Raw genomic sequence first — 18,201 nt, 5'->3', positions numbered from 1 at the left:
TGTAGAAACCTGATTCTGTAAGTGACAGGTTTGTCAATGGCTCATTAAACGCAGCTCCTTTGTAAACACTAAGCAACTCTATGTAAAGAAACTCTGGTATTCAGGAAATTGTTAACACAAACTAAGTACTTTAAGGTACAAAATTCTGTCACCATAGGTCATTTAGCAAATAGCTGAATGTCACTATCTCAAAAAAAAATAAAAATAAAAAAGGTTTCAATCTTCATAAGCACCAATAATAAATGATGATGACAATAACAGCAATAATGACAAAACTGCCCAGGCTTCCAACAAAAAGGGACTGTTAGGAAGCAAGAAAAGAGCATTACGGATGGTTAGATTTGGACATGGTGACACTCTCGGAGAGCCATGGCTGGATTTACACTTCTGGACTGGGCCCATGTCACTGCTTCCAATGTCTTGTCTCTGTAAGCCACCAGAAGCAGCTCAGATGTGAGTACAAGTAACAGGGCAAACTGTTGGGCAACTTCACAAATCACAGAATCATGGAATGGGGTTTGGGTTGGAAGGGACCTTAAAGACCATTCAGTCCCAATCCCCTTGACATAAACAGGGACACCTCCTACTAGACCAGCTTGCTCCAAGCCCCATCCAACCTGGCCTTCAACACTTCCAGGGATGGGGCAGCCACAGCTGCTCTGGGAAATCTGGGCCAATGTCTCACCACCCTCACAGCAAAGAATTTCCTCTTAATGTATAACCTAAATCTCTCCTCTTCCAATGTGAAACCATGACCCGCTACATCCCCTTGCCAAAAGTCCCTTCTTAGCTTTTCTGTAGGCAAAGAAAGTGGAACAGGAGTTTTCAGACAGGGAAAAAACCCAAAAGTAAACCAGTAGTCATTCCTCCTCTGAAGTCTGAGCATGGATATGCTCCAGAAATACGAGCAGCCCTGAAACATGATACTAACTGAAAGCACACAAGGACCAAGGGTCTCATCTGTTCTAACTGAAGGTCCGCTTTCTCTTCACCACCCACATTTTTGTCATCCTCTGATCCAAGTACAGAGCTGTGTCCCAGTGTAAGTGCTACCTACAACTCAAAAGACTTGTTTTGTTGATTTAGCTATGTTAGGACCTGCACATTTACCTGTTATAAAAGCATGACCCATACCCTAGACACAAGAAAAGCTACAAGAACCACTTCATGTTTGCAAGGGCAATGTTCCACTGAATGCAACCCTTGCTTACTAAGCTGCTGCAGCAGGAGTGGAGTGTAGTTCTGGAAATATGTTACACAACTCCTAGAAGTACATGGGGAGTTTAAATACAGGAAGTGGTGGATAAATATAGATACATTGCACAAAGTGTCTTCTCCAAAAGACACTGCTGTTCTAGCCACCAAACCACTGCTGGGCAATACTCCTTGCACAGGAAAAGCTGGCAATTACAAAGCCTAGATTATTTTTTTTTCATCAGAAGTGCATGCCATAGGAACTTCATTTTCTGCTTTTCAAGTTTCATTTCACATGTGAGATTTTAAACTCGCAGGAACAAAAAATATATTCAGGCAAGGACCTCCCAACTTTGCAACATTTAAAAGTTGCAATTTCATGAAACTCGGCTCACCAGAACCCCTCTTCATTTCCCTAAGGTACTAAAACCTGCAGTGCCTGCAGCTTCATTAGGGCTTGCTTCTTTGTCTATATACACATTAAACATCTTCATTTTTCCATATCTTCCCTTTTTCACTTCATGATGACTTCAACTTCTTCCTAAATTTAATCTAACGTCTACATAATTCCAATGTTTTGTTCTACCTTTCTATCCCACGGTTATACAGAGCACCTATCCAGCTGGGATAAAAAATAGGGCAGAAAAAGATTGCTAGAAGTTAGGGCTTGATCCAAGTTGAAAATCTGACTGTTAACAGTCTAGTGAACCCACACAGCAAGAGCTTCTCATCAAGTCAATCAATGAAGCTGCATTACACTTGAATGCCACTACACTCCTCCTTCCTCAGACAGCTCCATCCAAACCCCTGTCTTTATGGAGACAGTTGCCCTCCACAGCTCCCCGCTGAGGCATTCCAGTGTGCCAAGTTACTCCATCAGCCAAGTGCTTCCTTATCGACCGGCATCACAGCTTACACAACAAAACCAACTCCGACAACTCCTCCCCTTGCAGGGCACAAATAAAAAATTACTAAGTTGGCCAGTTTCTGCTAAGGAGATCTCACAGGACTGGGTCATGAGAAACAGCTAGGAGACAAGAACACACTCAGAGGGGTGGTAACATTCATTAGGAAGCAGAATCATTCAGCTGGTTCTATGGCATCGGAACTGATGCCTGCAAGCAGCTGGTGTCTGCAAGTTGAGGCCTATAACAGTAAGTGATAAGAGAAGAATTCCATTATGCCTTACAGAGTTATACTGATGTGCTTTGCTCTTAACTTGTTCCAATCATAGAGAGAAAAAAACCTGTCAGTAGCTTAGTCTGTGCATGCTCAAAAGAGAGTTCAACCAAAGGACACATCAGAGTGACCCCTGAAGACCACTGAGGACCCTCACAGGCTCAAATAGGGTGTGTAATTAGGATGCAAATATTACAGTTAGTTCCAGGAAACAGAATGAATACGTATAGTCATTCTGGGAAATCTCAGGCATATGTGTACTGTTGAACAATGTTAGCTTTGCTTGTTCTGACTTAGGACATGCATGTTAGGAGGAACGATCTCCCGTGCATCCAGAGCTGTAATAAATGATGCCTGTCCTCTGAAACTTGAAGGCAAGTGTTAGAGCGTTCTTTCCATGACTGAATTTTACAGTACCAGAACAACTGGATTGCACTTTCTTACTGACCCAATGCAAGGCTAGAAATAAATTTATAGCCATAGATTTGAAAATTCCTCATTTAACTCATCTAAAAATTCCTGGTTTTAAACACTTCCCACTAAATCACAGGCTGTGAGGTTCCTGTCCTCCCAAACAGGAGATTGCCAACAGCGTGTCCAAGAGAGGAGTCAGTAACACTGCTTAAAAACACAACACACAAATCTCTTCCCAGTTTCTTAAAAAATGTTTAGGGAAATACACATGGAGCTTTACCACTACTGAAAACACAAAACACAGCTACAAAACTACATACTTGAATGTAGTCTCAGAGCAAAGTCTTCTCATTAAAATCTGTCTGGAAAAGAAGCAATCCAGAAGCTTCTTGGGTCTGTTACTCACCATATCTGTAGCTTGATCTTCTTTCCTTGTAGTTCAACAGTTTTAATCTTGAAGTCTATCCCTAAAATAAACAAACACATAAATAAGTAATTAGTATTTATTTACAAGGCCATTCCACATCAACTCACAGCTGCTCCAGAAAGCTTTTTTCTTCTTTTACTGAATTATCAGGTAAACCAAGTAAGCTGGAATGCAAGAGAAGCATGCTGACCACCACAAAAAGAGCCTCAAAGGGTCTATAATCAGTCAACAGACACCTTCATGTAACATTGTTAGGAAGATCTGACTTGCAAATGCTTTTATGTTTCTTGTCTATTTTTAAGAAAACAACAGGTTTTGCAATTTTTCTGGAGAACTTCCAAAAAGAAGTTTGGGAGTTTGGGTACAAATTTAAACATCCTAAACAAAATAGCAAGTTTTTCTCTCCTTTAAAAAAAATATTAGCTCCCCAAAAATTATTAAACCACAATATTTGGCATATGCTGAAAAAATATGTGAAATATTGTGGTGAATTTTAATTATTTACTGACTCTTAAACCTCATCTATGGGATAACACCATTTCAGAAATCTAAAAAAAAAAAAAAAAAAGCCTTTTTCCCCCCAAGATTCTCCTTTCCATTAATCTTGTCCAAATAATCTACCCATAAAATTAACTACAGAAATCTTAATGCTTGTTACCCGCTTCACCTAAGTCAAAGCAGTCAGTGCAAGAGCCTACACTAGAGCACGTGACAAGATTTCAGTCTATGAAAAATAGTCATCTTGCTTTTTACAACGTTCAAACAAGCAGCAGAAGCCCTAAATTGTCTCTTGAGCTAAACACACACCCACGTGGTTTGTAGAGTCAGCCTCAAGCTTCAGCAATGTAAGCAGAAGGGATTAAGCAACATGAAGCTTTCAACCAGCAATAAAAGGCAAGTTATCAGCAGAAGCTGGCACCCAACCACCACGTCTCTTTGTTCGGGTCCATCCCTGCTCTGGCCTCTGACACGGTACAAGCAAAGTCAGGACATTACAGAAGTGTGTAACACCACAACTCTCAAAACTCGGAGTAGGCAGGGACCATCTTGAAAGAGCATGAGTAAGGTTGTGTACTTTCAGTATCACCTAATAGAAACCAATTCAAGTATTAATTTATGGTAAAGCTGGAATGGTATGGCATGAAGCTATTTAATTACAGGATCTGCAAGGACTGAGCAGATGAACAAGAGCTGTCCTGAGAAGACTTGGGAAAAAAGAAACCATCAAACTGAAGACAGATCCTTAGCTGAGACCAGTCCTGCAATCAGTATTTCATATTTTCATTATCAATTCTGGTAAAATAACTTGTCCCATTTGAAGTCTACTGCTTACAGAAGTGAGAGGCACTGTACCAAGGAAGATTAAAATAAGAAACTGCTATTCTTGAAGACGGGATAAAAACAAGAGAGTGGTGTCAGCAGTACAAAATGCCTCATTACGTGCCTGTTACCTGAGAATTGCTTCAGTGAACCAACAGCTGTTTTCACACAGCAAAGACAGCAGACCCAAGGCTGAAGTGACTATTTCACTGTCACAGAGTAACTACAGTCCAACGCAAGGCAACTCTCAAACAGGCAAATACAGTCTTGAAGGCACCTGGCAGGGACTCTGCATCCAAGGCAGGGAAATATGAACATTGTGTAGGATCTTGGTGGAACCTCATCTGCTCATCACTTACAAACTAACTGCTCTTCCCCAGGAGAGACGGGCTCAGACAGACGCAGAGACCACGCCAGACAAACGAGGGTAAGGACCCCACCACCAGCTCCTTCATAGCAGGAGAGCCTTGAGGACCACATCTGGTTTCAACCTTCTCTTCCCAAAATGGCCTACAAGAATTACTAGCACAGACTATACCCAGTGGAGCAGGAACACTACAAGTCATCTTCTCAAAATGCTCTGAAAGTAACTAGATGCCAGAATGCTGACTTCCTACTTAAATCACAGAAACACTGCTGATAACTTTTCATACTTTCCAAAACCCTGCTTATAATTTAGACTTTTTAAAAGGCAGCAGCTGCAATAACAAACTTCCCTCCTAAATCTACAAGGTCATTTTATAGCATGTAAGATTAAACAGAATTTCTGAAACACACTATTACATAAGAAGTCTACATGGGAAGTCTGCTTTCAACTCGACCAAATCAAGATCCTTTTAGCTCTCTATACCACACACACTACTTAATTTTAACATTGAAGTATGAAATTGGTAAAATCTTTGCACACAAAAATCAAGATACCAGAGCCTGTCTGGGAAAGGCTACACAGTTTTAGATGATGGAGGAGAATCCCCCTCCCCACAGGCCTCTGTTGAACAGGGAGAGGAACTCGGATGGCACCTGCTAGATGGACACCTACCATATATGCAGCCAAAAAGGAAACTGGAGAATAACCATTAAATTCACACCAAATGCAGCTCCTCTTACAGTTACCAAGTATTTCATAAAGATGAACCAGACTGTAAAGGAGCAAAATTCTCCATGTATAAGGATTCAAAGCAGTACAGTGACTAAAGGCCAAGGTTCTGCACTAATTCCAGGACACCAGCTTGGGACCTTCAGACCTCTGTTTCAGGTCAGTGCTCCATGTTTTTCCAATTAGCCAAAGCAGTACTTCATCACTCAATTCCAGTGACACTTATGAATCAATCTAGCTAGTACCATACGTTTGTGCTTTGAAAATTAAATCCGCTGAATCATTATTACCCAACATACCAAACTGTCCCAAATACACTTCACTATCCCCACATTCTGTAGTGTTTAACTAAGTTGTTTGCTATGATGTAGCACTCCACAGCAACACTATCAAACAAATGGCTTGCCAAAAGATCATAAATAAAAGTATTTCATACAGGGACACTCACTTTTAGGTCCTGCCCAGATAAAGCAGGATGTTTGACAGCCACTTTTTACATGTTAAGATAAAGTAAGCTATTAACCCAGCCAAGGAAGTTAACTCCTCTCTGCACTGACAGGGATTTAGCTAACACTAGTCTTTGGGGATAAAATAAATCTCTAATCTCATGTTATACTCAGCTTCCATTCCAATTACAATATAATACCACTTCAGCCCTCATAACAGAAAGGTTGCTATAAATAGGAATGACTATTTGCCTCTAAACACTTCCAAAGTAGTTTCACCAGACTGGACAAACAAGACTTCTGCATGGTTACAAAGCCCGTTCAGTTCCTGGCCTTTCCAAAGAAGTCACCAGTGACATTGTGCTGCCAGAAACACAAAGGCTTCGGAGAGATTACAGGTATGGGCAGTTTCCAGTAACACTAAGTTCAGGGAAGAGTTAGAGGGTAACGGGTATAAAAACTGAACGGCAAGCAGAACAGACATATTACTATCCCAGGAGGATGATGACAGAACTAATGAATTAAAGATGAGCGTGAAATTACTCCCTCATTAAGCATCGATAAGGTATTACTCAACTTAAACAGGGCAAACTGGAACTCTCAGAAAAACTTGGGAGTATACTGCCAGCCTAATAAAGACTTACTGAAACTCCTGACTTGCAAATTAAAAATGGGAAATGTTTGTTGTGCTTCAGTATAGTTCACACAGTGTTAACAACCGTGACTCCATACAGCCAGATCATCCCAGGTTTTTGGCTCACTTCTGGGCCACCTTCCAATTTGTACCAGTTCCTTACAGAAATATATGAGCCCAGGTCTGAACAAAAACTGAACTCCTGGCTTTAAATAAAAGACAGGACCTGTTTTTTGATTCTTTAGGTTACTGGTCTTCAAGGCTTAACAAGTGCCATTAGTTGATCTCACGGTATGTGCAAACAAGATCTGCCCTTACACAAATATTGAGAGTCACTTCTGCCTAGTCACGGTAAACATGCAGACCAGAAGGAACTGGAAGGTCAAACTTATACATCAGGCCAACAAAGTCAAACTCTTCCTTCCCTACATCAGGTTATTGTCAATGATGCCTAACAGAGCCCTCCAGCTTTATTTGTCAAGGTTTAAATATCTGGATGTCTTGGTGAACACAGAACTATTTGCTCAACGGTTTTGAGTTTCTATTGCTCTCGGACAAAAGACATTAATGAAGACCCAAGACTTGCGTCAGCAGAACAGCCTGTTTTAAATCCATAATCACTGCATCCAAACAGTTATATATCATTTTACACCTTCTCAAGGCCTTGCCAAGGTTTTGTAAAGATCACTCTTCTGTTGCTAAATCACAAATCAACTATTCCCAAAAACCGAAAGATTAAATGCCATCAGCACAAGAGGGAGGGAGAAAAAGTTATTTTGCAGTCCATTTCAGAGCTACAAATGATGAGCTAGCCCTTTTCAGACAGCACGAATTTTGTTTGCATTCTTTCCAAACAAAGACAGCATTGAGCTGGGTGAGGACACTGGGCGGTAGGAAGCAGAATGTAGGGCAAGAGAGAGACAAGGCCGTAACGCTGGGAGCCTGACAGCCAGGCTGCAGGTCACAGCACCACCAAGCACAGGCCCTAAGCAGCGTGTCGGTAACTGCCTTCTCTATTTCGTTTGTCAGCAATTGCTTTGCAAATGTACTTGAGCAGCATTATGTATTTTCAACTCAGGGAAGAAAAGCAAATGTGTTTAAATTCATACATAAGTCTTGTGTCTTCAAGCTGCCCACCTTTGTGCTACAGGCTCCAATACCAGCAAGAATTTTTCTTAACGGTGTCCTTATTACAGCTGTCGATACACAGCAGAACTCAGGCCACACTCACATTTTCTGATATGCAGCAGGACCCATGAGGATGGCCCCTCTTCACTCACACTCCTCCCAGTGGTCAGGAAGGCAGAGGTTTGCAGCCTGAGTTTCAGCACTTTCTCCAGGGGTTGGAAGACACACCTGAATGTCCCGCCCACTAATCCACTTAACTGAAGCAAGGTGGAGCTGTTGCAAGTGATTTAATAGTCACAAAAGGATATAAAGCTTATCTTTACTGCCCAAGTTGTTAGAAATACCAGCCAAAGTCAAGAAAGAGACTGACCAAGCAGAAACAAATCTGCTATCTTTCTTCGAATTAACAAATTTCAAATTCACAAAGTCAAAAGGAACACAGTCTCATGACTTCTGGCACAGGAACACAATGAGCACAAACTGTAACATACCTAGTTAGCACAAGAACACCATCACTGAAGCACAGAGAAAATATGTATCCTTCAGCTATGCTTACAGCTTACAGTCAGGCCAAATAAACAGCCATAAAATGTTTTTATTTAGAATGCAAAAATGCAATGAAAGAAAACTTATCAACAGCAGGAAGACACAGCAATAACTAAACTTGGAAGCTTTTAAAACCACCAAATTAACTTTGGATGCAGAGACCTTTGTAGAGATTGATCTAGTCTTTTTACACAACTGACTGATTATGAGATCCCTTGATTCCCAGACAGGTTTGTAATATTCTAAGACTTCAAGCATAACACCTTTATGCAGAAGATCACTTCTGAAACAAACTCCTAAGCCAGATACTGCTTTGTCAAGTTCACTGATGTCTTGAGCATAATACTAATAAAAGGTGATTCTTCTAACCCCTCCTAGTAACAACCTTTCCAAATGCATCAAGTCCAGAATTAAAAACTCTCCAAAGTAAACATGTCCTTCAAACAAGATTTAATACTTCAGAAAGTGCTTTTATTAAGACTACACAGACACTAACGTTTGTTATCAATGAAGTAGGTAGAGATACAACATTTTGCAAGAAAGTTTCAGATGTAAATGGACTTTCTCCTTCCAAAGAAAGCCCAATGCAGGCATAGCAAGCAAGAGACAAGAGTTCTGGTTTTAATTAAGAACTTTGTGATTTAATTAAGATTTAATTAGTGACTTTAATTAAGAACTTACTACTTAGGTCTTTAAAAACATTTGTTCCACAAAGTATTCATAATACCTACACACTACGAATATCTAACAGTCCCAATCATACTCAACATTTTAAGTAAAAATACTATTTTCAGAGGCTTCTATTAATGAGAGTTCTGAAGTTTGTCTCCCTTCTTCACAATTTCAGCACAGAACAAAGTCTCAATCCTGGGTTTTCCTATACTGGGATCAAGGACTTTACTGAGACTGCTTTGCACTTGGTGTGAAAGGTGTTGGAAGCACAAGATTCAGACAGAAGAGTTTATTTCAGAAGAGTAACAACCCCAGGTCAGGTTACCATTTAGCACCTAGGCACACTGGCACCACTCAATTTGAGCTCTACAGAGACCTGTGCACATACACATTGATTACACAAACATATATGAACCTGTTTTAAAGAACCTTAACTCCATATCTTACTGAAAAAAAACCAGAACAAACAAACGTGCTTCTTAGTGAAATTTAAATTGAATTTTGGTTCGATACTGCAGTGATTTCTTAAAAGCACTTCATTTATTGGAGACAACTTTACAGATTGTTACCAAATAAATAATCTCAATTCCCACTCCTCAGAAGGAAATCCCAAGGAGTGCTTTCCTGCAAGGACTGCAGTTCTCACTTTCAGCAAGGGCTGCTGGGGAGGCAGCTGCAGCTCTCCAGCTCCCTGGGAATGCCTCCTCTCACTTGTCCCTGAGAGATAAGAAAAGAACAAGCACCCATCACAAAGCACCACTTATACGAATCAACTTTTTGATATTCAGGAATACTTTGCAAGTCTGCAAACTACTCATCATTCAGACTGTTCCGGAAGCGAAACTTTAGCTATTCACAGACTCATCCTTTGACAAAAGCTTGAGCAAAAGCTTAAGTTTTATCAGAGAGACAGAATTCATCTGACATGGTAAGAAACAGGAGGCAGCTTTAGGCTAGCTAGGACAAGCCTCTACAGGCATGGCAATTTTTTCTGAAATACGGATTTGCCACCTTTGGCAGAAAGCATGACTTTCAACTACAGAGGAAACTTTACTAACTCGTCTCTAAAAGGAGCTGGAACCCACATTATCCTCCCCTATTGTTGCAGCTTAGATCTCATATGGACTTGTCTAAAGGTGGATCTCTGTAGTGTCTTCTTTCTCCTGGTAAAATTGTAATAAAACAATCAAAGGAGTCACTAGACAAAGTCACAAACTCTTGCTCGCTAAAGCAAGTCTGAATGAGATTATAAGAGAGACTGAAACAATAAGGAAACCTGAAAACTTGGATTACTTGGCTTCTGTTAAGCAGTACTGAGAAACTGCAGATCCAGGTAAGGAATTGATGCTGTAGATCATAACTACTTTCTCTAACAAGCCACTCACTCATCAGGCATAAGGGATTACACTGCACTTGAACTTGCCCCTTGTCTTTAGCCCTGATCACATGTAGTACAGTCAGCTTTTCTCCCATTTTTCTTGTCCTCATGTTAAAACATGCAAGTGTACCAACTACTGCAGGCAAGTTCAAATGTTGAAGGGACATTATCCACTATAAGCAAACACTGCTGTAAGACAAAGCAAAAATAAAAAAACTGAATAATATGAAAGAAAATTAACAATACATTTAGTAATTAATAGAACCTTTTTAAAAAACCAACAAGATGTTTCTGAACTTGCCTGTTCTGGTTAGTGGAAGGGAATAACAGGCAGAAGACAAAAGGATGAAACTGTACCAGGTAACAACCCTTAGTCAGTGACAGAGTTATTGTTCTGCTCTCAAGGTAACTTTAGCTGCAAAACCAAAATTGTATGTCCTGACACTGCAAGAAGCTTCCAAAAAATTTAAGCCGAGCAGTGTAATCAAACTACCCACCCAGATGGTGAACAGAGGCAGCAATAGGTATCTCTCACCAGCTGAATACATGGAACTAGGCAATCAGATTGCTGCTACTAGGCAAAAATAACCCCATACAAACTACTGCAAAACAAAGCAAGTTATAAATAAAGTTGGGTACCTATTGCACACAGATGGCAGACAACACTTCAGTGTTAGACCATGCTGCAAGTTCCCATTCATTTTAACTAAAGGCTACCACCACACTGATCAGACTTAAAGTAAATGCTTACACCCCAAAAAATGCTTGTAAAAAGAAAATCCTTACAAACTTACATCAGAGTTTCCTTGCAGGCTCCAACTTACAATGACTCAAGACACCTATTTCACTGCAGGCCAGGGAGCAGCTACATAACTTGTTCAGACAGAGCAGCCCAGTGTTAGGATGGGTGAGCAGAGCCTCAGCAGTTAGAGCAAGGGGGCTCCAGAAAACAAGTTGAGACAGTGCAGGATTCCTATGGCCACCACAGTGACAACCAGCAGCAGCCCCCAGGACTAACACAGAGGGGATCAGGAACCACAGAGCTGGTGACACTGAAATGGCCTCTTGGCTGTCTTTGGTCTCCTCTTCTAAACCTTTAATTCCATTATTTTTGACAGTCAGTGACCAGGAGCATGACAAATACTCAAGATACGAACAAGGCACTACAGATTTATGCAACAGTAAAACAGAAATTCAATGGATTTGTGTCTTTCAGAGTTTCATTTTCTCTGCACTACGATTTTCCTAGTGCAGAGTGTGCAAACAAGAGCTGCAACACAAACTTGCTCTTCCTGCTCTGCAAGATTTAGAGTTGTGATAATTCAGCATTTACAGAGCACCAGAAGTCGCATCTAAATAAAGCAACCTTATATGAAACATTAGGAAACGTACTCTCAGTTAATTCTAGTAGTCTAAGAAAGTTCCACAACAACTGAGTAAGAAAACACATCCACAAAGTTAAGCATCCTGTTTGAGAGCCTTTGATAGACTGAGGCATGGGAGGACAATGGTAAGAGAAACACGTGGTTTAATTACTTTAATTCCACCAGCTGCTAATGATGATGTGATTATACTTCTTTTTTTCCACTCCTCTCTCCCACACATCCAGTCACTGGTGTCAATCCTCCCACTCCCAGATTGCATTTCTTACTTAGAGGCCTCTCCTTTCCCAAAGGACCTTCCTCAAGTGCTCTGCTAGTCACCCATTCCCTAAACAAGTCATCACATACTTTTGAGTACCCTCACAAACTATCACTTGGGTAGTCACTCCCTTATCTCAAGGTCACCAGCCTCAATCCACCCCACCTCAATAGCGACAGCTACACAGAACTGTTGTGCTTATTAAGACTCATAGTAACAAGCAGAGAAACTACCAGGAGAACAGCTGTATCTTTGACTGTTGGGATCCTCAGTACCTAAACTATCCTGACAACTGGTGTTTTTGTACAGCAGGTATCAAGAAAAGTAATTATGACCACACCTCTCTCCCCATAAAGATAAGCTACAGATTCTTAACCAGTGATAGTTACTAGTATGATGGTATCTTAATAAACCATTTAATTAGTTTTCTGATCTCTTTTTAGAAATGCAACAGATTCTCAAAATCCAATCAACTTACTTTAAGCTTTGAACACAACATGAAACTAGGAATTCTTTCAAGAAGTGTCTTTCCCCTTGAATCCTTCCTCCAAACCATCCCCATGGCTTCTTCCTGAATCTTCAGTTTTCCAGTGTGATTGTATAGTGTGTTTATAAAATTGTCTTTACAGGCTAAGTTTCACTAATACCTTATCAATACTGAAAAATTCCAGACTTGGTAACGTTAAGGGACATAAGCAGTAGTACTGACGCCAGGTCATCTCCTACCAATTAATCTATTCTTAATGAAGCAGATCAGAGTCCTGTGAGACAGCAGCTTCTTAGTGTGACCTACATTCTTCTATTGTAGACGCTTGCATTTGTTGTGCTTTCAAATGCTGTCACACATCATGAACAAGTAAGACTCAGCATTGCAGGGATATCTGATTTATGCAAATCAATACTAACAGATAGGGGGGACTCAGATGAATATTCATTTTGGTGACAAATCCAGTACCCTGGCTTATATCCCCCCCAAATATCTGGCTTAATCCCCCCCAAACAATAGAAAGCCATTGTTATCCAGCCTGACCTCTTATCTGGGAAAGGCCACAGACTCTGAATTCATTCTCATCTTCATGTCTGGCAGAAACGGAGGGATCCTCATGCAGCACCACTGTTTCCCAGTTGCCTCACTGAAGCTTTCCCAGCATAAAATCATATTCCACCTGCAGTCACCAGCTAGTTCAGAAATGAACAACAACATTCAGAATTACAGGATTCAGAATTACCAAGTGAAAGGCACTTTCCAAACCTGACATTCTTTTTGAAGTGTTCCTATTTCCCTTCAAAGCAGCAGCCAAGTCATAAACATGGAAGCTTCTTTTGCGCATCAATTTGTTTCAAGGATGAAAATTAAATCTAGGCCAAGTCTACAGCCTCTGAGTGCACCCAAAATTTTCTCTCACTACTAGCCTCACTTGAAACCTCCCCTACCATCATTCTTCAGAGGTTTATATTAAAATCACAAGTTAACACTTGCATGTTAATTCTAAGGTAAGTCAATACTGCTCCCAGAAACTCTTTAAGAGCACTTGGGGGCAATATTTAAAAATAAATTAATAAAAGTAAATAATCAGGGAAACAGGCGTTTTCGGTTGTCTGTTCTCCATACACCAGGCTGCTATACTTACATAGTAACTGTGACCTTCCGCCCCTCTGCTATTCTTGTCAGCTGTGTTTAAAAAATTTAACATCTTCAGAAACAAATCTTGACATCTCTTTTGTTCCATTTTACTCCCCCCTAAGAAAGAAAAGTCCACTGCCTTGCTATTATGCACTGGATAGCTGCAGACATAGATCTTTATACTAGGTGGAACACAACCAGTAAGACTTTTCTGTTTTTTTTTAAAAAACACAGATTATGTCCACACATTTAGGTCTTAGAAGCCACAAGGCTGTAAGTAAGCAAACAGTATTAACAAGTCAAGAATTCCATGAAGCTGCTTCTCCTGAAGTGGCGCTGTTCAGATGTTTAATAGCTTGATTACAACATGAAGTGCTGTTCATCCCCCTACCTGGAATTAGAATAGTAAATCCAAATAATCAGAAGGTGCAACAGGCACCAGTACCATTCAGCACACAGTAGGACCTGAGGTCCCACCACATGTACCTGCTTGGAACGCATTTTAAAACAGCACTGCCTCATTCAACAATGCCATGGACAGCGATTCACTTAGAATTTTACATACATCTCCAGTTACAGCTCCCTTACTCCATCTACTGCATTACATTTAAATATTGACCTGTAAGCAAATTAGTAATGATATTTGCAAAGATTAGTACAAAATACAGCAGAGGATGCCTCCTTCAAGGGATGAACTACAAAATATGTGCTTAAAAACATCAATTAGAGGTGCCTGTGCAGAGATCTGAAGAGAAAGGTGTCTTGATGAACTAAAGCTAAATCCACAAGAGCTCAAAACAACCTGTTTTTTAGCAACCTTTCCTTGAGAGGCGTCATGTTCTCCTTCATGTCCAAAGGGAGTGACAATAGCACACATGCTTCTGCCTCAGCAATTCCAGCCACACATTTGGGTGATTAACAAATGCACCACTACTGATTTAAATTGAGGGAGACTGCGGCAGCACAGAATACCATGGTTTCCTACCTCTGGCAAAGCAACAGGGCAGGGGACTTTGGGCGAGCTCTGACTGCCCCGGCTATGCCCATGAACCCTCCAGGGTATGAAACATTGACCAGAACTTCAGCCAGGTGGGCTGCATGTTTGTGACACAGTTTTGATCTCCTGGTTTTGATCTGAAAGCTAGCACATTCCACCTCAGGGCCTGGGCAAAGTTCAGGAGATAGCCAGGACAAGAACCATTTGCCAATAAAATGGATGCACACACCAGGTTCTGGACATCGAGTGAGGGTAGTTTGCAACAGTTAGGAATATGGCACGTTTACCATAAGCACAAGCTCAGTTCATGTGTTCAAAGCACAGTTGCCAGGAATGTTTGGTGCGGTGGGTCTACCTGATGTTCATGTCAAGTAGACAAAAACTGAGAGCCCAAACAATAACAGAGACTCAGACAGTCTCACTTCGGTGCAAATAACTTGGGAGAGAAGGCATTTCACAGGCCAGAACTAGTTATAAAGCCTTCTTACCCTCTCCTCTCCAGGCGTCTTCATCTTGTTTATAAGCATTAATGCAACTTCTGCCTAGTGAAGTGCAAGTCTATGTGTCAGATAGTTCTTGCTATAGCACACTGCACAGAAATCTGAGGTGGCCACAGAAAAGAAGTAGATCAACTGGCCAGAGTCCCACAGGATCTCTCTTCACTTAGCTATATTCATTCTGGGGAAGGAGTTTCAGAAGTCATGTGAAAGTACAGTTCAAATTCAAATGTTAAAAAACCCCCCTCTGCTCAGAAAGAAAACTAAAGCTTCCTGTTGACACCACCTACGCTGCCACCAAGGCCTATGAGACCAGGCACAGCTTCAACACAAGCAAGTTACTTCTTCCAGAAAAAAACCCAAACTTTTATCATGTTGTTATTCCAGCAGCTAAACCTTACACAAGGCTCTCACAAACAAAAGAAAATTAACAAATAAAATATTTGAGTGATGTCTTATGCATACCAAGAGATAAAAGAGACAATAAGGTTTTTATTCTCAAGGTAGTAAGGGAGGAGGGAAAACAAAAAGGAAATGAAGCTCTAGCAAGAAACAGTACTCACTTCAGAGTTCTTCCCATGCAGCAATAATCTCTGCTGAGTGTTGGTTAATTACAGGTTTGAGGGCTGATTTAATTCTCTGCCTTTACAACTTTCATTTTCCAATACAGTCAATAAGCTTCATCCCAGATATCAGAGTTCTGCCAGCCACGTATTTTTAGAGGGCATCACATGAAGCAGCCATATCTCCTTGTGAACGTCTTTGTCAGCAAAGCCCATTAGGTCCCTATGTAAAATCATGACAGGGAGGGATCTGGATTCCAACAAGCCAAAAGTCCATTCACAAATTCATAACTAATCGGAATTCTACTCTAAACCACCAAGGTTGTGCACTATATATGTTCAACTACACTTACACTCAATTAAATCAGTTTTCATGCATGTCTGAGCCTACTTATGCTGTGTTAGTTTGCAAATAAATACAGTACTTGAACCTGTTTTCCACACAAACTGCTTGTTTATGAAACAGAACATTTGTCACTACTTGCTGTAACAGTAATTTTGTCCTCAAGTTACTTAAAAATAAAACTCAAGTTAACACCCCAACTAATTTATACTCTGCAGATTGACAAGACAGTTAATAGATAAATAAAGGGACAAAGACTCATTCAGCAAAAGCATTAGCTTTACCAAAGAGGCAGGTACTGTGTCGTGGAGGTCATTAAAAAGATTCAGCCAGTCAATCCATTATAGATAGTTAAAAGCTCAGAAAGGGCCCGGAAGCTCTCTGCCTTCCCAGCTTCCCCAGTGATGACTTAGTGCAGAGTAGGAACTCAGATGAGTTAATTCTTGCCTCAGCAATTACAACTCCTTAACTGCTGGAACTATCAAACAAAAAAAGGAGCGTCCATCACTTTGTACATGGAGTTGTTAAAGAGGGAATCCAGAGGAGGCCACGAAGATGATCCAAGGGCTGGAGCACCTCCTATGAAGACAGGCTGCGTTCGGCCTGGAGAAGAGAAGGCTCCAAGGAAACCTTACAGCACCTTCCAGTATCTGAAGAGGCTACAGGAAAGCTGGGGAGGGCCTTTTGACCAGAGCATGGACTGACAGGACAAGGGGCTTTAAACTGGAAGAGGGGAGACTCAGGTTAGACATTAGGAAGGAAGTCTTCACTACGAGGGTGGTGAGGCACTGGAACAGGTTGCCCAGGTAAGTTGTGGGAGCCCCATCCCTGGAAGTGTTCAAGGCCAGGTCAAATGAGGCTCTGAGCAACCTGATCTAGTGGGAGGTATCCCTGCCCCTGTAGGGGGTTTGGAACTAGATGATCTTTAAGGTCCTTTCCAACTAAAAACATTCTGACATTCTGTGTTTTCAAACCATCAAGGTGATGGGTTCAGCCAAGAGCACACCAGCAAGTTGCCTGTACCTATGGGTACTATACAGGGATTCAAAACCTTTTGCAGGAAAACTGAGGAGCTGGAGATGCTCCAATTGCTTCCAGATTTTTGAGGCTTGTTTGCTTGGTGCAGTCATTATTAATGACAAGAGAAATGAAACCTTGTAATGCTTGACATGCTTCACAGTATGTCTGAAGGTTTTCAAAGTCAATGCAGCTTTATGAAGGCCAGGTAGTTACCACACTTGAACTTTTGGTTCAACTTTGGTTTTCTGGTGAAACAGTCTACAGTTTGCATTTTCCAACTCACTGAAAAGAATGCACGCTTTTGACTACTTGCTGGAAAACCAGCGTTTCTTCCATTACAAATAGAAATTATTACCATTATTTATGGCAGTACCCTAACTCAAGCTACCACGGTAGCAATTGCTAGCACTAGATCTGCACTGACATTAGTAAAGCACGCAGCACTGCAGTCCAAGATACTATCTAAGCATCATTCTCATTCAGGAGAGGGTTGGAGATAAACTGTGAGCCAGCCCTTTCAGGGTAAAATTTTCAACAGTTGCTGGTTGAGGACACGCCCGTAATTTCCTCCACAGACTCCAAAGAATGGCATTGTGTCTAGTGTTAAATATAGTCTGATCAAATCTGAAGCTCCATCAGTACAATTCAATACATATTTGACTGACGCAGTTGCCACATGATTTAGGATGTTTTCACTTACTGAATAACAACTTATACACTCCAATACCTACGTTTCCTTTAAAGCTTTCGTTTATTAACCCTTTCAGCACCAACAAACACACAGACTTCAGACAGTCAAAGCATGGAAGCAAGGATTTATCTTCAGTTTAAACTGGGAATCTGTAGGACCATTTCCACACCTCAAGCTATACAGCACTGTATGACCACAGAAGTTGGAGGAGATAAAGTACTATACTACCAGCTGTTTCCACACAACCTCTGTAAGTTCTCCAGTGAGTGAGCAGACAACCAGTGTTGTCAAGTTAATTAGCAGGAAAAAATACTGAATACAGAAAAAAAAAAAAGGCCTACTGCTACTGCATTGTCCAGAAGCATCCTATTTGTCACAAAGTGTTACCACT

The 18,201-nt window shown here is 40.9% G+C and overlaps 1 protein-coding gene across 1 annotated transcript in view; it reads right to left on the bottom strand.

Moving 5' to 3' along the window:
* The window catches only part of RAB10 (RAB10, member RAS oncogene family), a 49,828-nt gene that overhangs the window by 16,856 nt on the left and 14,771 nt on the right, over positions 1-18,201 (bottom strand). Inside the window, exon 2 of the mRNA XM_010002171.1 lies at positions 3,194-3,254. Coding sequence (XP_010000473.1) covers positions 3,194-3,254 — 61 coding nt within the window. The remainder of the gene's footprint in view (positions 1-3,193; positions 3,255-18,201) is intronic.

Source organism: Chaetura pelagica, unplaced genomic scaffold (assembly GCF_000747805.2).
Source record: "Chaetura pelagica isolate M959 unplaced genomic scaffold, ChaPel_1.0 scaffold107, whole genome shotgun sequence".
NCBI classification, from domain to species: Eukaryota; Metazoa; Chordata; class Aves; order Apodiformes; family Apodidae; genus Chaetura; species Chaetura pelagica.
This window is presented reverse-complemented; position numbering and strand designations above follow the sequence as displayed.